Source organism: Anser brachyrhynchus (genome assembly GCF_964034855.1).
Source record: "Anser brachyrhynchus genome assembly, chromosome: 4".
NCBI lineage: Eukaryota > Metazoa > Chordata > Aves > Anseriformes > Anatidae > Anser > Anser brachyrhynchus.
This window is the reverse complement of record NC_137698.1, coordinates 78,546,872-78,569,066: the sequence shown is the minus strand read 5'-3', so window position 1 is coordinate 78,569,066 and position 22,195 is coordinate 78,546,872. Positions and strand designations below refer to the sequence as shown.

General features: G+C 43.0%; 1 protein-coding gene across 3 annotated transcripts in view; it reads left to right on the top strand.

Annotated features, from left to right (window-relative positions):
- ZNF638 (zinc finger protein 638) overlaps window positions 1-22,195 on the top strand; it is a 54,616-nt gene that overhangs the window by 29,222 nt on the left and 3,199 nt on the right. For all 3 annotated transcript variants that reach the window (XM_080590625.1, XM_080590624.1, XM_080590623.1), the window contains exons 11-23: window positions 603-674; window positions 1,476-1,652; window positions 1,745-1,816; window positions 2,802-2,854; window positions 3,580-3,711; window positions 3,872-4,000; window positions 4,322-4,363; window positions 6,065-6,205; window positions 7,278-7,403; window positions 11,237-11,286; window positions 15,193-16,612; window positions 17,242-17,307; window positions 19,851-20,850. In XM_080590625.1, the coding sequence (XP_080446751.1) occupies window positions 603-674; window positions 1,476-1,652; window positions 1,745-1,816; window positions 2,802-2,854; window positions 3,580-3,711; window positions 3,872-4,000; window positions 4,322-4,363; window positions 6,065-6,205; window positions 7,278-7,403; window positions 11,237-11,286; window positions 15,193-16,612; window positions 17,242-17,307; window positions 19,851-20,850 (3,480 nt within the window). The remainder of the gene's footprint in view (window positions 1-602; window positions 675-1,475; window positions 1,653-1,744; window positions 1,817-2,801; window positions 2,855-3,579; window positions 3,712-3,871; window positions 4,001-4,321; window positions 4,364-6,064; window positions 6,206-7,277; window positions 7,404-11,236; window positions 11,287-15,192; window positions 16,613-17,241; window positions 17,308-19,850; window positions 20,851-22,195) is intronic.

Below are 22,195 nucleotides of genomic sequence, written 5' to 3'. Positions count from 1 at the left end.
ACATTTACAATTTACGAGATTTTGGCGTCACTAACACACTGAAAATGAAAGCCAAATCATTTTTGTTGTTTATTTTTTGGCTTTTTTGGGCACTTGTTTTGAACGTAATTAGGGACCAGTCACTAGTTTTTTTGTTTTGCTGGGAAAATTCAAATCAGCTAAAACTTACGAGAATGGTGCTGTTTGAAGTGTTTTTCATTTGTTGGTATGGTCACTTCTGAATCCAGTTGGTAGAAATAGAATTAAAATTCATAGAGCAGTGCTTTTCAGAGCTGTCTCAGGTGGAAACAGTGAATTGCTTACAGGCATTTAAGAGAAAGAGGAAATGAACTTTTTTACAGGAGTAGGGTTGTGTCACCAGAATCCTAAATAAATTCATGAAGCAGAGTAACTTTTGTGACTTTCATTCAAGCTTGTTGTTGAATTAACTGATTTTTTGGGTTTTGGTGCTTTTTTGTCATACCAGTTGAATTGCTGCAGATCAAATGATTTCCGTACATATTTTCATACTCTTTACTTTTTTTTTTTTTTTAACTCTTACACAAATGTAAGACTTAAGAAAGAAGCGTTTCTCCTGACTTATCTTTGGATATTTTACGTAGGTAAAAAAGAAAAAACTAAGAAATCTGTGGTGACAAGAGATAGTAAGATCAAGAAAACTTCGACTACTGCAGGTAAGACAAATGAGAACTTTCAGTCTCTCCTTGGACCACACACACAATCACAGAATGGTTTGGGTTGGAAAGGACCTTAAGGATCACCTGGTTCCACTCCCCTGCAGCGGGCAGGGCCCCCTCCCTGACAGGGAGCCCTGGTTGCCCCCAGCCCCATCCAGCCCAGTCTTGGGCACTGCCAGGGATGGGGCAGCCACAGCTCCTCGGGGCAGCCTGGCCCGGGGCCTCACCACCCTCACAGTGAAGAATTTATTCCGAATATCTAATCTAAATCTACCCGTGTTTAGTTTTAAACCGTTACTCCTTGTCCTATCGCTACAATCCCTGATGAGGAGTCTCTCCAGGTTTTTTGTAGGTCCCCTTTAGGTACTGCTGTCAGTACAGGTGCTGTTCTGCTGCCCTCCACTTCCCAGATGAGATGTTTAAGGTAGTGGGTCCAAACCTTTCACACCTTCCACTGAGTTCGCCAGTGCAGTAGACTGTTAGATAGGCGTGCACCTGTCTAACTTCTTGCACCTTGTGACTTTGCTAAGAGTGATAATCAATGCTGCTAGTAGGTCTGGAATAGTAAAGAACCAGGGAAAGGAGATGATTTTGAGGAAGCAAAATCATCTTACCCCTTCATGTAAAGACAGCTGCAGAGTTGTTTTGGCGAAGCTGGAACGAGCTGGTCCCATGTACACGTTTTCTGCTCATTTGTGGCAGGAGGTCTCTGCCAGAAACTTTTACAGTGCTGTTGCAAATTAGTTACTGCAATCCATCAAACAGAAAAAAAAGCTTTATTTTGCCGTTACCTTCCAGCAAATTCAGTAGAAAATAAGTCTGAAGATCTTCAGATCTCAACAGAAGCTGAAATGGAAGCTGGGGAAGTTGAGCTGTCCAACCCAAAGAGCGTTACGGAAGCAGACAAGGTTACAGAGCCTGTGAAGATGGTGGAGACTCCGTCCAAAGGAACTGATAATCCTGCATCTTTACAAGGTAATTCTGATACGATAATGCTGTTTTAAAGTTACTTTGCTAGTTGTAAGTTACATGAATTTGACATTGTGATATCTTGAAATTTTTTGTAGAGAAACTTCCAGAGATACCTCAGGTGGCGGCAGTGGACTTGGATGAAATTAAGGAGGCTTTAATTGATCAAGGTAAATTACAAACTGACAGTGTTTTTTCATTTCTGTTCTAATCCTCTCTGCTATTTTGAATTACGTCAGAATAGTATCGAGGCCAGGAACTCTTCAGAAACGAAGATGACACAGGATATCAGAGAAGGAAATTGGTTAGCTTCACTGACCAAAACATAAAAGAACAGTTTTATGGGACTGGGACTGAAGAAGAGTGGCCAAAAAACCCTCAAAATTCACATATTTTTAGCTAGCATGGTATTTTTGCCTAGACCTTTTCAGTGCAACATGGAATTTTGTTTGCAACTCATCAGAGGAAAGGAGTAAGGTCGTCTGTGTATTCTGTTTACAGCCTCACCACTAAATCTTTTAATCTCGTTGCTTTACAGTACATGCTTAGGAGCTGGTTCAGTAGATCCTATTTTCCCAATATTTGTAACTGATGAGTAACAGAATTTGTTTTAAACATGGTGTATCTTAATTCTCAGTTATTATGCACATGATAGTGGTGGATATAAGCATTTTACAGTAGAAGGGATTCTCCTTTAACTGCTCTGATTGGTGTTTCTCTGTTTCCTGCTGTTCATGTTCTTCTGAGTCTCTAAGATTTTTCTGTGGACTTGTCCCAGGGAAAAGAAAAGAGAAACAGTTGGGGCACGTGCTGGGCACCTACATTATCCCACAATGCCCATAAAGAAATACAGTGGTTGCGATTATTCAGCTGATAAGGCCTTGATGTCAGCAAAGTGTTTGAGTGTTAAACAAAGGATTTAAATTTTTAAAAAAATCTTACTGAAGACCATTCTTTTTGAAATCTTTTACAGAGCACTGCATGCATCTCACCAATGTAATTTGTCTCTGTGAATTAAATGATTATATCATTTTTCACCCCTACAGTAGTGATAAAGCATATGGATAGCGCAAGGAGTTCGTAAAGCTCTACAGCATCTAAAGAAAGCTGCTGAACTACTAAATTAACAACCCCTACTTTTTTTTTTTTTAATAGAAGCTACTGTAGCGACTGTGAAGAGCGAAGAATCAACAGAACCAATTAGCAAGGTCAGTCTAAAAGTGCTTGAATCTGTGGATGCTGTAGGTAGAGATTTGGTGCAGGTTTCCAAGTGATGGTTCTGCTGTCTGAAAACCTCCGGTTTTAAATCCTTTGTCTGTTAATTTCTTCTGGGAAACAGTGACTAGTTTATTTTCTCTGTGCTGTTTTTGATTTGATAGACTTCTGGCTTTTTTCCTCATAGTTTGTTCACTCTTCATTTACACCAAAACTACTTTTTATACTGTTCATTGCCCTTCTGTGGATTTTTTCTAACTCTCTTATTTTCTCGAGATGTAGGAATTGCATGTACAGACCTGCAGTGTTTGACATGTGGGCATATCATGGATATAAAGTAATGGCATAATTACAGGGGGTTTTGGTTTGGTTTGAATTTTTGGTGAGATGGCAAGAGAGAGACCAAGGTTTGTACAGAATTAGTTTAACCTGGATACATCCACAATTAGGCGATCACAATTTAAGGTGATTACATGACATAATTATGGAGAGGGGTTAAAAAAAATGTATAATGTGCTTTGCTACTAAATCCTAAGAAGGTTTAAATATTCTTTGGTTTTGGGGTAATTGCATGTATAAATACATGCTTTTAAGCAAGTGTTTCATTCAGTTTAATGGTGGTTTGACACAGTAAAAATAAATGCCCTCTTTAGTCATATAGCAGTTTAGGTTTAGAGTTGAAGAAAGAACAGTAATACTTCCTTTCATTTGCTTACAGGAACCTGATGATATATGTGTGGTTCTTATTTCAAACTTGCCTGAGAAAGGATATTCTGTCGAAGAAGTTTCCAACCTAGCAAAGCCATTTGGAGGACTGAGAGATGTGTTAATTTTGTCATCTCATAAAAAGGTATTCCAGTGTGTATCTAGCAGTGTTTCTACCTGGAGAAGCAGTAAATATGCTTCTAACAAATGTAAATGTGATAATGCAATGTAGCAAACGTTGATAGGATTTGTTTTTGCTAAATTAGGGTTTCTTTTTTATTGTTTTATTTTCTTTATTTTAAAAGGCATATATTGAAATAAACAGAAAATCTGCAGATTCCATGGTTAAATTTTACACCTGCTTTCCAATGTCACTGGATGGGAATCAGCTCTGCATCAATATGGTGCCTCAGTATAAGACTATAAAAGATGAAGTAAGTAATAAAATATATTGATATTCTATGATATGTGTTTCAGTACAGAGCAGGATTTTGTTTCTAGGCTGACTTTTATACACTGCCTGTTCTGTACATTCTGATAGCATGTCCTATTGAGGACTCGTTATGTTAAATGTCTTTTGGGGTCCTGGTCTGATACCAGAATAACACAGATGTCAGAAGTGCTCAGGCTATCACTTTTACTAATAAAGCAGGAAAAAAAGTTGTCATTTCAATTAGGGAGTCTGTGATTCCCAATTAGCTAATGAAACTGTATTTTGCTGTTTAAATCTTAAAACTTTTTAATTTTTTCCCCAGGAATCAATATTTACTGCTATCATCAAAGAATCTGACCCTAAGGTAAGTTGCTGACAATCAAACTTTTCTTCAAAATACTACCAAAATACATTAATATAAATTGGAATCAGCTTCCTTCATGGTGAAATAATAGCTAATTGAGTTATCTAAGCTTGCTCTTGAATTAAATGTTTATATATGTATTCATGGGTGAATAAGCACGGAATAAAACGAGTAAATGATTGCTTAGTTTAGCTCCATGATGCATGAAGGGCAAGGAATTAAACATTCAGTAGGAGTCCTCAGGGAGCCTCTCCTTCTGTCAGGGCTTTTTCACATTCTGACAGCGTGCTTGTGACCACTGTAGCTTGGAGAATGCGAGTGTTTGCCTGTGTATAGTGGCGCCCGTTTTTCTAGTATGCTTTATAGAAAGGTTTCTCTTTTTTTAATTTAACTGTCAAAACTACTTCTGCTGTTCAGCGTGGAGCGTCTCCCTTCTTGTCCCTCCTGTTCCTTCACACCTTTCTCGGTGCAGGCCGGCAATTGACATGCAAAGCTTTTTTATGCAGTGTAGGCTCAGAGAGGCCTTTTCTGCAGGTAGAGGCTGATGGAATAACAGCCTTTATTATGTGAGGGAGGGCTGGTTCTGTTTCTAAGAGACACGCAGCTTTCAAGTATTTAAAGGTAAGACTTGCTTAAGATTTCAGAAGTCTACTAGTACCTTTGGACTTTGTGCCCCAGGGCCATTTCCTTGGATGTGGTACAAAATAATTAGTGCCAGGCATCCTTATATCTTTCTTCCAGTAAAACATGGCTGAGGTTAGCTTTCCGTTTGCAGTCAGCCCGCTCTTATGTTCTGCACCAGAATCCTTCCTGGTAGGAAGAGACTTCCAGGTCTCCTCTGACACCTTGTCCCCATGGTGGTGGTGATAAAGGAACCTTCACCAGCAAGAAAAACTTTCCAATTAGAGTTGAATATCCCGTTACAGCAAAGGCTCTGTTGCAAGAAGCGTACGAGCCTACCACGTTGTGACTGAAGTGCTGCCCTGGGGAGGACATTCATCCTGGGGACACCAGGTTAGCGGGGACGCCTCCCTGCCTCTGTAGCAGGGTTGGAGCTATTCAGCCACTTGCTCTGTGTGTTTTGGATGGATATGTAATTAAATCTTTGTAGCATCTCACTATCAAAATTTGTTCAAATTGTAGTCTGACTGAAATCACAGGTTCTTAATCTGCGCAGGGATTCCATAAGACTGTTTGGAAATCGACAAACTGAAGAAATTATATTTGTCCAAGGATCTTTTTGTCATTATAAACTGTTCAAATAAATCAAACTCTAACTTAAAAACCATAATCATATACTCTTTCAGGTGGGTTTCTGTGCCTTGACTGGTTTGCGATCTGACTAGATAATACGCTTTTCAAAATACCAAATCTCATTTGAACTTCAGCAGTATTTTGTAGTGTTCCTTAGAGGGACTTTTATTGCGTTGTTTAAAAAATTAAATGATAATTTAAAATAAAACACTCGACATTTTTAAGTTCATTATTCTTTACTAGGAGTTATATCAAATTCTTTTGATGTGCTGCGTAGAAAGCTGGAAAATCTGGTGTGAATCTGAAAATTTGAACATTGGATGCATGTGAATGCTCTTCTTGGGGATCTGAGTGATCTGGACGCTTCCTGCGGCGCTTTCCTAACCTAGTTCAGTAGATGCTTATAAAGAATGCTGGAAAGTTAAAGAAGTCATCGCTTTTCTTTAGGTAAATACCGAAGCTATACATCATCAGTTTGTGCATCTTGGAAACTTACCAGATGATGGATACAGAGAATTTGAAGTAGTTTGTGTGGGACTTCGATTTGGAAAAGTTGATCATTATGTTGTGCTGAAGAACAAAAACAAGGTAAGTACTATTTTTCCCTAGTGCACAGTACCATGTTAAAATAAAAAATCAAGCTTTTAACCTCCCAGTACCAACAGTGTTCTGCTAATGAGAGATCAGAGTTCCTGAACTGAATGTAGGCTTTCTTTCCCACTCACCCTGTACAAGAAAATAGCTTATCTTATTTGCTGGGGGCTGCAGGGAAGGAAAAAAAACAAAACAAAATTTAGGCTGTTATCTAGCCTGAACAATACAAAAACAGTTTAAGGTCTGAAAGTAAAGCTTCCCAAATGGCTGGAAAATTTATTAACCTTTGACATTAGAAAGGTATAAGTGGTGGAGGGCGGAACGAATTCCCATTTAGTAGGAAGCTTGGGGAAAAAAAAATAGTTTGGGAAAATGTCAGAATTGCTCTGTTTTTTTTTTTTTATTCATTAAATACTTTGTGATCTGATTTTCAGTGGACAAAGACCTTTTTAATTTTTACAGAAAGATGAGGGATAATTTACATAGGTTTGCTTTAAAAAAAAACCACAACTCTTTAAAACACAACTTGAATTGAAGGTGGAAGACTCATGTCCCATTGTATTCGATAGCTTAAAAGTAAAGAAGTGAGAGATTTCCAGTACAGTGTATAAACTTCTGAATTTAGTTCATTTTTACCATTTTCTTGATATAACGTTACTTTTTTTTCTATGGCCATGCACTTCCCCTAGCAGCTTATGGGAAGATGCTCATCAATTGCAGCAGAATCAAAGCTGAACGTGTCTGGGAACCAGAAGGCTGCACACGGGGGTAGGAAAGCTCCAGGCTCCCCTGTTCTGTGACACAGTTCTTTGCTTGCTTCCACAGATAATTCCAACACAAGATTTCTTCCCTCAGCCTCACAGAAAGAAGAGAGTCCACTGTTCTCCATATCCAGAGCAGTGTTTCATCAAAAATGCTGCTTTTAGCAAATTTAAAATCAGGATGTTGAAGCCCTCAGAAACTAAATATCCCCTGCTATGCGAACTTAATTTATTAAACTTGTTCTGCAGTACAGAAGCAAGATAGAAGTAACAATTATTAGAAGCTTGTGCTTTCTTCATTTTAGGCAATTCTACAGCTGGAGAGTCCCAAGGCAGCTAGATCAATGTACTGCTTCCTGAAACAATATCCCTACAAGATGGGTGAGCATACGTTGAGCTGTATGTTGTCACCTAATGGAGAGTATGCTGAAGTAAGATTTCTTCTTTTTCAACAGTACATTTCTGTGCAATAGTACAAACTTCCTGTAAGGGCAGTCGGTGGGGATAACGTCAGCATTTCCTTCAGTATTTGCTGTTGTGGATGAGAGTGAAAACTGTGTAACTGTGGGGTGCTGAATGAACTCATCTGAACTCTGGAATGTGATATACGTGTGAAAAAGTATGGGTTGCTGTATGGTTTTCTTTTAAATCTCTCTCTATTTTACAAATCTTATGGAATCTCTTTCAGCTGATAAAAGTTTTCCATAATAAAAGATGAAAAGGAAGAAAAGTAGCTGTTTAGTACTGGTTAGAAAAGAATTTATGACTGAAATGATTAGAGAAACTCTTTTAGAGTTGATTTGTCTTTTAACAGTTCATCTGCTTCAGTCCTTTTTTGGTTCCAGACCCAGTTGCTGTGTCAGCAGTGATCTGTGGGCCTACAGCTGCTGCTGTTTTATCGCCTGCAGATGAAATTACTTGCAGCATTGAACAGCTCCCTGCTAACTTCTGGTGATCCGCTGAAAGAACAGTAAACTGCAGCAGCTGAATGCCAGAGAGAGGGAAGTTTAGTGTGTATTGCACTGGGTAAAGAGCTCTGAGCAAGAAATCTGAACTGTCTGCCCAGTGGCAGACTCTCCATCTCTTTGCTGCATCTTCCACATTGTGTTTATCATAGGGGGATATAGGTTGGCTTTTGTTCATCTGAATTTCAAATAGGTTTGCTCTTTGTAGCTTACATACAACTGCAAAAGCACGGACCAGCTAAGCAGTTCTGTTACTGAACTGTTTTCTGTCAAGATACAGACTACAAGCTGTACGGTTATCTTAAGCTGAATTCTGTGCTTGTGAGATAGATAAAGCCCTTACAAGGGGTTATCCATGTGAATTCCATCGTTGGAGCTCTCGTTCCCTGCGTGTTCCTGTTCATTTTCAATGACGTGACTTTGAGATACTGCTCAAACAAGAGGATTTGCTGGAGGGGCAGGGCATCCCTTCACTGCTATTCAACACCAGGTAGAGGTTTAACTTCAGGTGCCTAATAACAAGGGCATCCGTCTGTTACTTCAACACAGGGAAGTCAAATACATATAAAAATGACTCAGATGCATACTTCTTGCTGTGCTGACCAAGCTGTCAGTGTTCTCGCCAATCACCACAATGATTTTTTGTATATTCTTTATTTTATTTTTTGAGAACAGGTTGGGTACTGATCCTTGACATGTATTATAGTTTGTTCTCTATTGCATTGGCAATTTCTTGTGCTTTGTTGAAAAGCATCCTTATTTACAAAGTTTGTAGGGTAGCTGTATGGTGTTTGGGATTCACATTTTAAAATACGTAGTGTGGCATTAGATTTTAGGTGTCCGTGTTTGGTAGGGCTCTCTTGCAGTTAAGTTGCATCTCTGATGGTATAGGATGTAGGGTGCACAACCACATGTGCTCTGGGCACGCGGATGTTTCTGAGCGGATTCATTGTGTCCATATTAGATTGGACATTAGCAGATGCTGTGCATGCGTAGAGTCCAGTCTAAGATCAGTTCCCTGTTTCCTGCTCTGTAAGAGTGACTCTTTGAAATGTCCGCAGGGAGCCTGTGGTCAGCTTGGCTTCCCAGCTCTTCCCGTCCGTACCTTCTGGGCATTCACCTGCGATTCAGCACAAGAACGGTGAAAATGCCTTTTAATTCCATAATTGATTCAGAGGACTGGTTTAAATTTTGCTCTGAACGCTCCATCTCTACCGCACGAGCCTTTTGTTGTGGTACTGTCGGTGTGGTGCAGCCCCCAGGAGCCCTGCGGGCCGGGGGCCCCGCAGGTGATGCGCTGCTGGATGTGCTAAACCCAGGTGAGCTCTGCTGGATGCAGGAACCTGCATCAGATGTCCCCAAGAGGTTTTCCTTTCTCTTCCCCACTGCAGAACGCTGATTCTTGTTGTGTGGGATAAAGTATGTTGTCTTCCGTGCCACTGTATTTTGTATTTTTTATATAGTGAACTTGAGGTCTTTTTAAAGAACATAAGTTAAAGCTGTATCAGGTCGTCAGATGCATTTAAGTGTAATATTTTTTATTAGACTACCTGAGTAGCTGAAGAAAATAACAAAGCCTTCAGGCTTATAAGCTCTTTCCTGAGTCTAACAAAATGTAAGTAATAAGCTCTCTTAGCACTGGAAAACAAGCAAAATACCATAACTGAAGTGCTTCTGCTAAGGAACGCCTGGCAAGGATGCATCGCGGGAACACTGAACCAAATCTGCTCGTTGTAGCCATTCCTCTACCTTGTGTTGGAGCAGCAGAATAACGTGCCTTTGTTGCTGGAAATGTTACATCAGATCGGAGTTCAGTGCCAACAAAGAATGGCATTCAGCTCTCTGTTTTCGAAGTAGTATTTCTTCCCAGCTGTGCACTCCGGGGTGATTCGGGGTGCTCGCCTGACCTGGGGAGGTTGGGGACGATGGGGAGGTTGGGGACGTTGGCCAGCCAGCCAACAGGGACTGATGCCAGCGGCGCAGTGGTGGAAGTAATGGAAGCGTTGCTTAATCACGTTACAGTTTTGTTTTTGCCGTCTTGCTGATGGTGTCTGAGTTTTAATATTGCTGAAATAAAAGTACACCTGTGGGGAAACTCTTGTAACGGTGAATGTGCAGCTGGGTACAGAATCATTGCTACAAGTGGTGTAAGTGCTCCTCGTCAGTAAGACTGTCCCAGCCTTTCACACATCAATAGAAATCTGTACGCTGGAGGTGTACAGATGTGTGTACAGGTGTGGAGAATCTGGGTGCTGTGGCTAAGCACCAGAGGAGCGTTGAGCTCGGAGCCCCATTTGACCTAAGCAGTTTTCTCTTCTTTCTCTTAGAAGGCTGTCTGAAGGAAAAACAAAGCTATTTTTAATCTATTATAACATGCTCGGATGGTGCTTTGACACGCTGTATCTGGAATATGTGTTCTTAGAAAGGGAAAAGTAAAGGCTGCAGAAAAAACCACGTGCATAAATAAAAGAGTAACGTGAACTGTATGTGCATTGAATTAATCTGAAGTTCTTTTATTAGGGACAGTCTTCAAATGAATTTGTAGAATGCCTTTAGAAAAGAAATTTTAACACAGTTTTAAAAGTTTTTGGGTTGCTTGGACCTGTGCCGTGAACTGTGATAGCCACAAAGCTCGGATAGATGGTTTTCTTTCTTTTTTTTTTTTCCAGAAGATGTTATTTCATTAAAATTATTCTGTATATCAGCAAATAGAGAGGCTTAGTTAGTCATATTTAAGCAATCGATACTACTTTAGCAGGTTTTAAGGAATAGAATCTGGCCTTGGATTTTCTGTAGATACTTGCCTAACTCGAAATGTGATTTGTCTTTCAAAAGGTGCGATGCTGTTGTTTCAGTACGGCACCTAGCTGTCAAGCTAGCTGCAGTTTACCTGAGCTCTGCAGCTCTTAGCGTCCTCCCCAGTACGGGAAAGAAGATGCTGTCTGGGAAAAGATGATTAACATCCTCTCTCCCCAAAATACATCACAGGCCCAAAGCTAATTCTGCTCAAAAACCCATCTTTGAAGATGAGGCGGGTGAAACCACGGGTGCTGTGCCACACGTTCTGTCTAGCGGCCTTCTGGTAAACCCTCTTACCCAGCCGTGCGCTTTTATTTGTTGTCTTAGGAAGTCCTTGTCCTGCTGTGAGCAGTTTTAGACTAGTTTTCTGACATTTGATCTTTCAGGTAATACATGCGTAAAATCTGGGTTCATGGTGTTATTAATGAGCTGTCCTATGCAAACACTGTGCTGTTGCTTCTGCAAGTTGCAGATACTGAACCCTGACTTTTGCCTTTCAGGCTGAAGCTATTAAAAAAGATGTGAAGAAAGAGGAACCGAGCAAAGGAAGGTATGCCTCTCAGATATTTAAGATTTTTCTTATACGTATTGTTTATGGAATGCATATCCAACATTAAGCAGATGCTGAGCCATCTCTAACCAAGCATGATGAAAAGACGCGCTGCAGGATGCATCAACTGTTACCCGCTGTTACTTCTTTCAACCTTTTGTGTGTTCTGTGTGTGCAGGACGTGTGGTGTATTGCTGTAGAGCTGTAATGTTTGTGTTCACCTTGAAATCCGGGGCTTTAAAAGAACATGGAGAAACGGGGTGAAATCCTGTTTTCTGTGTAGTTCGTTGAGATGTTGTTGTTTTAATAATTATGGCCAGGATTTTACCACAGGTCCTGGAAAGTATGTTGGGATATACGTGTTGGTAAGACACTTTTTGTTGTGTTTAACCAGGAAGCGTTATACTTTATTTCGTCTTACAGTGCTTTCCTCTGTCGGAGCACCTGGCTCTATTGTTTCTGTTTCCAAATGCTAAAAATAAACTTGAACTTCCTTGTTTAACTTATTAACATTCACTTCATGCTGTGATACAGGTCCCTAAATTGATTTTAAAAATGTTTAGATGCTATATTAACATCAGAACCTAGAAATGGGAAATTGTGGTTTTGGTATGTTCCATTAAAAAAAAAAATTGCTTTACAGACATTGCTTGTGGTAAAATTTCTAATTGTGGAGTAACTATTTGTTGGTTTTTGTCTTGGTTATGTTTTGGGAGTACTTTTGTAAGTGGATAGATCATCATAAGGGTTCTTGTTAACGAATATTTAAAACACCTTCTGTGACTCAAATCCGTATTTCTGGATAAGATTTGTCATTTAAAAAAAAAAGCTACCTAATAATTGTCCTTAAATTTGAATTTCAAGTAATGACATTATATATACTGTTACGGACTGTTACTATATTTCCAAAAAACCTGTTTCTCTCAAAGCCAGACACCCCTAATTTCATGAAACTCCTCCTCACCCCCTGGTCAGATCGGAAAGCGTTAGTCTGTGCACTGGCTCTGAACCGCACGTGTGCAGACATGCAGGTAACCTTTTTGATCGCAGACTGGTGGGCTGTAGCTAGCAGTGATAGTTCAGCCAAAACAAGGCACTCTCGGGTGCATCCCAGCCCCTGCAGAGCATCCTGCCGAGGCTGGTGAGCAGGGGCAGAGCTGACATTTTTCCTGCTGATAAAGACGTGCGCATCCTCCTTGCGTGAGGCAACTCTCCTTGTCGGCCTCCGTGACCTGACCAATTTCTTGAGTTACATTTCCGAAGAGGCAGAACATAGCTTAAATATTGTTATATATACGGGAAGGCCTTGCCACGTTTTTCTGGGGAGGGAGGGAGCAGCAGAACTGGCGCAGCAGAAGGCAACGCCTCCTCCCTTGCCTTGGAGGTTGTGATGTCGAAAAAACCTTTGATAAGCTTTTTGAAGCTGGGTTTTTGCCCAAACTGGGTAGGGTATTCATCTAACTTTGTGGAGACTGACCCGCTTTTAGGAATGTTGATGCATTTTAGGAATGTTGATGCATTTCTGTTGAATGCTGATTTCATTTCTGTTCATTTGTTTTCTCAGCTAACAATAGCTGAAACTTTTCTTCACTGGGTTAAGGATCGAGGTCTGTCCTCCTGCTCCTCTTTAACCCCGAGCGACGTGTGGATGGCAGGTTGTGTCTGTTGTGACGCAGCCTCAGCTCTCTGTGCTGGCGCTTCCAGAACCGAACCTCTCCAGGTCTTGCCCTGGCTGACTCGGGCAGCGATGGCTGCGTGTGGCCGCTGCTGCGGGGACGTGCTGGGCAGGGACTTCGGTTCACTCTCTGTGCTGACTTCTGTACAGGACATCCATCTTGTGGGTCTGCGGGCTTCTCACCCAGTGCCTGACAGATCTTTTAAGCGTCTTCAGGTACCTTGATGCTTCCTCATGCTCGCTCATCTTTATCTCCGCACATTGCCACCTTTACAGAGTTCTCCTTCCATTGCTTCAGTCCGCTTTGAACCCATCAGGACGTATTCTGGAGGTCACCAGCGCTTTGTGCAAGGCACGGCAGGGGTGCTGGCAGGAGGGGAGGCACGAAGTCTGAGAATCCAGTGACTACTACCTCGTTTGAATCGTGTAGAGGATAACACGTGCGTGCTGCTTGCTGTAAGCCGTGTAGCTAGCACGTGGTTGCAGTGTTCACTGACATTTTTCCATTCCTTGCAGAAGTGTTCAAAGAGAGGCTAAGCAGGGCACAGCTTAGCGAGGTGCTAGAGCCTGTGTTTAATCAAGCTTTCCATGCGTCAGTGGCACAGCTGGGCTCTGAGATATCCAGGTAATGTTTTGCTACACAGACACATGGGACCCAAAGCCCAGAGGTCTGTAGGATGCTCAGGTAGTGGAGGAAATGAACTGAAGCGTTTTTCGCTTTGGAACACTCTCAGTGTTTAACTGGTGTCAAAATCTCTTCCATGCTGTGACTGAATAACCTGACACCACAGCCTAAAAAGCAGTTCAGCACGGACTGCTTAAACACTCACACTGCTGGGGCCCACCCACGGGGCCGGGGCTGGGTGCAGGATGCGTGCCCTCCTCTTGTGCTGAGATGCCCGGTTACAGCTACGCCAGTTTTCACTTGGCTCTGTGAAAGAGCTTTGAAGCAGAATTCACATCCCTTCTTCTTTCTCCTCTCGCATTTTGGAGCAGCAGAGGACGGTGCCCTCGGGGCTGGAGGAAACCCTCGCGATTCCTGGTGGTTTCGTTGTGCTTCCACGGCACAGACTTTAGCTGAGTTTTGCCTGTTCTCATCGCTCTGGCTCCACGTGTTGTGTGCTCCTCTTGTTAGCCCTTCATCTGCCCCCCTCCAGACTTAGCATTCGTGCCAGCGCCAGGCCCCGTTCTATCTGTCCTTCCATTTTCTTGATGAGACTGTACTGAGGGTTACCAAAACGACAGGCTTTCCTTACCTTTCTTACTTTTCTGAAGATTAATGCAAACGCACGCTCTTTATCCATGTGCCTAGGTTCAGAGAAACCATGGCACAGCCTGCTCCGTTGTGTGTAACCACAGAGCGCGTGTCTGATGCTTCTGTGTCTGCTTTGGCACCCATCAAGATGGTCAGTATTGGTGCTTCGACGCCCTGCCATCCTCAGAGGCAGGTGGTCTGAGGATGCTCATTTTCTTGAGCCTTGTGGGAGAAGGGGCACAGACATCTCTGGTTTTAAAGTCTCCCGAGATCATTTTTGCAGGATTCTTTCTTTCAGAGAAACGTGTTTGTAACTGGCGTTCTCTGAAAGGCACCGTGCTCTGCGTGTCATCCTGGGCTTTGTGATTGTGGGAGCTGACAGTGGGATTATGTAGTGAAAACAGAGCCCGGCCAAAAGGAGCCTCTGTGCACGCATCGTTCCTCGCCGTTGTGTGAGGTCGGTGGAGCTTAAAAACAAAGTAATGCCTCCCTCCCCGAAACGAGAACAGGCTCAGCTCTTAGCTGCCGGAGGAGGTCCCTAGCTTAGTGACTGCAGAGCCTTCAGACATAACAGAACTGCTGTAACAGAGCTGGTAATGCACAGGGAGGGTGAGGCTTTGGTTTATGTGCTTTCGCAGTCTGCCTTTTGTCAGGGGATCTAAATTTTAGGAGCTCACATCAGCAGCGAGGTCACAGGGCACAGCAGTACCGAGTACTACCTCGAGAGGTCTGACGACAAGTAATGTAACTCAAAGCCTAAGAGTCTTGCAGTACTGAGGCGGATTGAGCAGAAGCATAAAACTAATCAGCCGTCCGCCTCAGTATTTTTAACCGTTTTAACACTGATAGGCCAGATTTCCAAATGCTAAGCACTAATGCATCAGGAAATCACCCACCATTGGCGTCAAGAGGTTACTGGTAACTGTAGAATTCTCAACATAGTTTGATTTCTTCTGTTTTTTTTAAATGCATTTAGCTCTGGCTTGAAAAAATATCCAGAGGGATCAGGAGTGGTGCAAACAGCAGCTGCTAATCCTCCAGTAGAGCCTAGTGTGGCAAAGAAAGAACCCATTTCCATCTCTAATGTCAAAGACGGGATGTCAGCAGTACAGATAGCGCCCTCTGAGTCCCACCTTGAAAGAGCAATAAGGGAGTCTGCTCCGAGGCTGGCAGAAGCGCCCGTGGAGAAGGAGGAAGTTGAACTTGGTGTCGCACCCGTCAGCTCGGCTGGTACTGAACTACCTGGAGCAAAGGCAGGAGAGCTGCTGCTGCCTCCTTCCAGCCTGGAGAAAGAGGAGGCAGTTACAGACGACGCTAAACTGGAGTCGGGCAAGTCTGCTGTTCTGTCTGCGTCGGAGAAGGAAATAAAAGCGAGAGCTGAAGAGCTGTCTGCTCCTGCCACTGAGCCCCCAGAAGAATCGCCCGACGTGGGCAAGGTGGAAGATGTGCCGTCAGGCTCTGCTCTGAAGCTGCCAGGAGGGAAAAAAGCAGGGGCTGCCCCTGAAGCCGTGCCCCCCGATTTGGATGCAGCGTCAACGGAGACGGTCTCGTCTGCTGTCACACAAACAAACAAAAAGTTGGAGGCTCTTGAAAAAAATTGTGTTTCTGATGCTGTGAATACCAACTGTGAAAAGCCTGTGACTCAGATAACGGAGAAGAAACCTGCACTTCAAACTGGGGTGGCCGTGGAGAGGAAAGTGGATGTAGCCGGAGCAGCCACCGAGAGGAAGCCAGAGGAGTCTGCGCTCAAAGCTGGAACAGCCGTGGAGGAGACCCCCGAAAAGCTTTGGGGCAAGACTGGGGCAGAGCCAGAGAAGAAACTTGAAAAATCTGTGGCCAAGGTTGGGGCGTCTGTGGAAAACGCTGAAAAAAATGTGAATGAAAAGAATGAGGGGAGTTTAATCAAAGCACCTCAAAATAAGGGAACAGGACCAGCAAAAGTTGATGAAACCTGCAAAGCACTTCCAGTAAACTCCTCTTTATCTGTCAAAGAATCTTCCTCTGTTGGTAAAGCGATTTTAAAAGCCGTGGTGTCTCTTCCTGATGTATCCAAGCCAAGGGTTCCAGTGTGGAGAAACGAGCCTTCCCCGTGTAAAGGAGAGGAGCAGAAAGCTGCCTCGAAACCTGAGCCCCGAGGACAAGTGGTGGCGGAGAAGAAAATTGCACCGAAAGAAGTGGGTCCTCCGAGAGCTGCCAGCAGCCGAGCGAGCCTGGGAGACGGCAGCGGCAAGCCTAAAGTGAGCAGAAGTTCTGTGGTTGGTGGAAAGGGAGGCACTGGGAGGAATTCATCTCAGCAAGAGAAGGACTCGCGAGTGGAATCTAGGGCTAGTTCAAAACAGTCTCAAGAGGGAGAGAGTAGATCATCCAGCACGAAGAAAGACAACAGCAGCAATAAGGTGAGGAGGGCAGGAAGGCCGGTTCAGTGTGCCCGATCGGTAACTAACTCCATGCTTCTCTCAGATGTTGAGTATGGGACAAGGAGAGTATGTTCCCCTTCCCCTTCCCGTAAATCACTCAGCTGGTCTGGGCCAACAGACGAGTTGGAATAGCAAGATGGTGGGCAACCAGTTGCTTGTAGCTGCACTGTGTGTAATGCAAGGATGTAACTGGTTTGAAAATGCTACTCGGATAAAATTGCAGGAAGGTATTTTTTTTTTGAAGCGAGTCTTTATTGAGTGTTATAACTTTATGTTCTTGGATTAGTTCTGAATGGGAATCGATAAACTTTCTGTCCTTTTGTGAGCTGATATTTGCTTTGTCAAGTCCTGCACAGACACTGGTTACTGGAAAGAGGTTCCTAAGCAAGGTGCTACCTGTGACTTGTTGCTAGAGACTGTATGCCTGGACTCTACCGCTGACGGTTGGCGTAGCTCTGTACTTGCCAAGCATGTGATCAGAAGCAGCAATCTGGACAATTAAAAAAAAAATCATTAAGGGAAAAGTTTGTGTTTTTTTATTTTTATTTTCCTTGTGGACAGGTTAGATGCCTTAACTGATCTCTTGTCTACTTTTGTCTGACTTGCAGGCTTCTGTTGGCGGCAATACTAGACCTTCGAAAAGTGGCAGTAGCAGCAGTGCAAAACAAAAGGAGGTAAGGCTCTAACTGTAACTGTGCTTAAAATACAGATTGTCTTGACAGTGTGTGTACTGAGAATCTTCAGCGTTCTTCCTAGGGAATTCTTGGGATTACTATTCTTGTTATTACTAGTTGTTAGACAACAGCTGTAAAGTCAAGTCATCTGGGAGAGAAGCTTACTTCAGGAAGTGAGTGTTAAAAGGAGGTGGTTCTTGGTCTTGGATATCGCCTGTTTGGGAGAGAAAGAATTAATTAACTGGATCCTCAGTTAGCTGCATAACATCTTTATCCATCATCGCACTTGTGAGAAGAGGAAGGAAGGTTGAGGTCCTCTAGCTCTTGATAAACGACTTTGTATAACAGCAGGTAGTCAGAATTTCTCCATCCACCGTGTCTCTTGCATGCAAAGGGATTTTCCATGGGTTGTTCAGCAGATTACTGTATGTTTTTGTTGACTTGTTGGTTTGAAGAAGAGCTTTGGAGCTATAGGCTCAACTACAAAAGAGTATCTCTCTTTGATAGCTTGGTCTTTAGGAAAGAAAATCAGACAAAAGGTAATAAAAACACATGCTGATGAGGTTGTGGAAGTAGTGTTACAGGATCAAAGCAAAGATCTACTGGGTCAGTAGTGGGTTGCTACGGAAAAAGGCTTCCTGACCTGGAGTTGACAACCTGGATGCTTTTATTAATCCACGTAAAGTTCTGGCCTGACCAGAATGGTGCGTTTGTGGAGTTGTGGCAGTAATGGTAGTAGATAACACTTGTATGATGCTCCAGATGCCTTTTTTTAATCCCCAAGAGCAAATTCTTCAGCATTTGAAAAAAGGTTTTGGAATGTCTTTTACTATTTAGAGCTTTATTCTTCACTGCTGTACAGCTGATAAGAACCAATATCTTTGTTCTTCTTTTCACAGAAGAAAAAATCCAGTAACATTTGGTTTAAGTGGAAACATAACCACATTTTCTTGGGTTTACTTCACTGTGCCCACTTTGCATTAAATATTCCTAAACTTTCTGCATCAGGATGCAGGTGGAGACACATGCTGTCCCTACCATTTGTTAGCTTTAAAGCAAAGAGGGGGAGGAATGTAGCCTTTTAGTTTCAGCTTTTTTTTCTGGAGGTCTGTTTCTAGTATTTCTTAGCCGTGCAGTCTTACTCATTGACATAGGAAAGTTCATCTGGCCTTGGCCTTAAAATACTGCATTAACAACTATTTTTCCCTCTTCTTGTGTTGGACACCAACCAGTATTTGACAGTAAGACAGACAGTTTTACAAAAAAAATAAATCAGAATCATTCATTGAAGAAATAGAATTAATAATATGGGACTGTGGATATATGGATGTGTTTTACTGTCTAGAATTAATTTACTTTAATTGCCTTCAAGTACACATCTTATACATCTTACCCACCTTATGCTATTGTTCTGATTATAAAAGCAGAGCCATTTTATAGTGAACGAAGCGTAATGCTCTATTCCAAAAACATTACTCTGTCTACTGAAATAGCCTAAAAGTAATTTGGGTTAATTCAGTCTTTCATTAAATTCCACATTTGACCATTCATCCTCCTCCAGATGTTCTCAGCTGCAAATGGCATTAAATCGCTGCTAATTCTTTCCAGTAGTCCCAGAATAAATTGCACGAGCCACGATGGAAGGCAGCACGGTCAAACTGCAGGGTAGTAGGAGTTTTGGATACGTGACACGTTGCAGGAGGATGCTGTGCCTCCAAGCGGGGAGAAATGGGGGTCAGTTGCTGTCGTTGTACCCAAAGAATATGGTAATGCGTTCGCCAGAAGGCTGGAGCTCGTCCTCCTGCCCCTTACAAAGCACGGTGGGCACGGGAGGAGCAGCAAGTCTGCCAGGGAGTCTGGGGGGCTAGGCAGACCTCAACGGGAAGGACAAAATGGTCTTGTGCATGTTATTTATAGAGGAACAGGGGCAGGTTTCAGTCCTGGGAGCCCTCTCCTAGGCTGGGGCGTAGGGCTGTCTGAGAACCTCTCTGGAGCTGAGATGTTAGTAGGGTGAAACCCAAGAGACGGGATAAAACAGTAAGGAGTCATCGGGACAAAGAACGACTTCGCTGGATCATCTACTGCAGTATCCTCTGTCGGAGCAGTGCTAACAGCATCTGCTTAGGGAGGAGACTGAGATCTGACGCAAGAAAATAGGGGTCTTGAAGGATACTCTGGAGTTATTTGGATTTTCAGTAGACTTCCTGCAGGTGAATGCAAAAATGCGCACAAGCATTCAGGGTGTTGGCCCGGTTCTTTTAATAGATGTAAAGATTGGCTGCTCATCCAGCTGTGCGTTCGAAAAAATCCTTCGGATTTCTGAGCTAATATCCGCTTAATGCAAATAGTGAAATAATGAAAACTGTTCCGTGTGAGGTGGAAGGCCTGAGCATTTTTTTCTACCTTCGAGTTGAATTTTCTTTCCCTTCATCCGGCTTCTGTGTGTGTTGTATTTTTCATGAGGCACCCTGTGGACGGAGGTAAGTGTGTGTTATGTTAAGCTGGATGTTAAACTGTTCTGCTCGCGTTCTTACACTCCGTAGGAAGAAGAGCTGTTTCCGTTCAACCTGGATGAATTTGTTACTGTGGATGAGGTAGTGGAGGAGAGCGAGTCTCCTGTTAAAACACGGCGAAATCCACCCAGGGGAAAGAGGAAAGACGGTGTTAAAAATAACTCTTCCTCTGAACCAAGTTCTAAGAGAAGAAAAGGGAAGAGCTCCGTGGCACGCATCGCTGAAAGCGAGCTGTCTTTTGTCACTTTGGATGAGATCGGCGAGGAGGAGGATGGGCCCGCGCAGCTGGTGGGAGATGCTAACCTAGAAGCACTCAGCGACCCGCAGGGCCTGGTGGTGGTGGATGAAGTGATTGAGGAGGAAGAGCTGATGGCAGAAGTGGTAAAGGATCCGCAGTCGCTTGTGACTTTGGATGAGATATCTGAGCAGGAGGACCTTGGCTCCCATAAGGACGTCCCCGGGTCGGTTTTTGAGGAGCAGGATTTGAAAACTGAACCCTTGGTAACTGTAGATGAAATTGGCGAAGTAGAGGAGCTGCCGCTGAATGAGCCCGCACATCTGAACGTCGAGGATGTGCTGAAACAGAAGGAGGACGATAAAGGGACTGCTGAGGATTCTGGAGATTTTGTTACCTCTCAGGTGCCTGACGATCCCAGTGCTTTAGTGACGGTGGATGAAATACAGGAGGACAATGAAGACAACCCGCTGGTGACGTTGGATGAAGTTAATGAAGATGAAGATGATTTTCTGGCTGATTTCAATTGTCTAAAAGAGGAACTAAACTTTGTTACAGTAGATGAAGTTGGAGAGGAGGATGAGGAAGAAGAAAATACTTTCCTAGGGAAAAATCTGAACGAAGATGAAGATGATGAGGACATTGTTGCTGTTGCAGGACCAGAAGAAGAAATCGCTGCCATTGCAGGACCAGAAGAGGAGGATATTGTTGCTGTTGCAGGACCAGAAGAAATGGAAATTCTAGGAGACATGAGTCCAGAAGACGAAGATATTATTGCAATCTCAAAGTCGAAAGGTAAGGAGCCTCTCGTAGCTTCCATAGGGGAAATAGAAAATAAGATGCTTGTAACCATTGCACAGGGAATGGACAAAGGCATCCTTGTAGCAAATAGAGGAAACTGGAAAAAAAACAAACCCAAATCTTCCACAAAGTCAATAATTGAGTTACTAGGAAGGAAACGAAGACTGGTAGCGAAGAGCTGTCTGAAGGTAGGATATTACATTAATGCAGTTTAGGATGTAGCCTTTTCTCTTGATGTAAAATTAAGCAGCATATTCTTTTGAAATGTTCATTTGGTGTTTATGATGGCTAAAATTGGGGAAATGGTTTCTCTCCCAGCCTCTAATGCAAAGCTCGGTAAACTACCTAACACTAAAGATTATTTGTAGTCTTTGATTACAGAACCGAACATTATTAAAATGGGAGAGTCAAATGAAATAGACACGCACATGCAAAGAAGTAAGAGCTTCTAAGCTGGATCTAGAGGGAAAAACATAGGAGCATATGGTAGTATGGGATAAGGAGGGGGTTAAGAAATGCCCAGCAGAACCAAGTAGGGAGAGCTAGATACAACCTGCACACAGGAAGACTTTTGGCCAAAGTGTGGGTGGGAGGCTCCACGTGACGCAGTCCACAAGTATCGAGATTTTCTGTCTCTGCTGATGCAGCTGAATGCTGACAGCAGCGCCTTTTGTTCTGCTGTTCTGGGAGAGCTTTTGTCCATCTTGCTCTTGCTGCGTAGCGGAGGCAACCCGAGTAAGTGCAGATTTGGAGGAGTTGCAGAAGCGAGAGCTATCGTGCTTAAAAAGGTATTTTGAAGTTTAGTTTCTGTGAACAGTAGGAAACAGGTTAGTTGACTGTGTACACACCAATAAATATTGAAATGCTATACCATGTTGTAATATTGTTTGTTATAGAATGTAAACTTCCATGTGATTAACAAAAGCATTTATTGAAAATATTTTCTGTTCTGTAAGCAAGGAAGTTGTAAAAAGACCTCTTAAAATATCCGAGCGCTTGAGTTGGTTTCTGATCTAGGTGGTAGTGCCAAATTATAAAAACGCTTGAGACACAGTAAGTGATTTTAGCTCTACTCCATGCAGTAAAAATCTCAGGAAAAACAGGTGGGCGTAGAAAAGTTCTTCCGGAGTTTGAGAAGCTGAGCAAGGAAGCTGGGAAAGAGAGGTTAAAGCAGGTTGACCGGTGTCACTGCGAGTCTTGAAATCTGATTCCAGCAGCAAAATAGGAAACGGGTTCTCAGCTGCTGCAAGGCGAGCAGGGCAAGTGACGGCGCTCGGGCTGCAGCTTGTAAAGAGCTACGTCAGGTCTGAATCGGGCTTGGTGCAGTGTGCTGAAAACT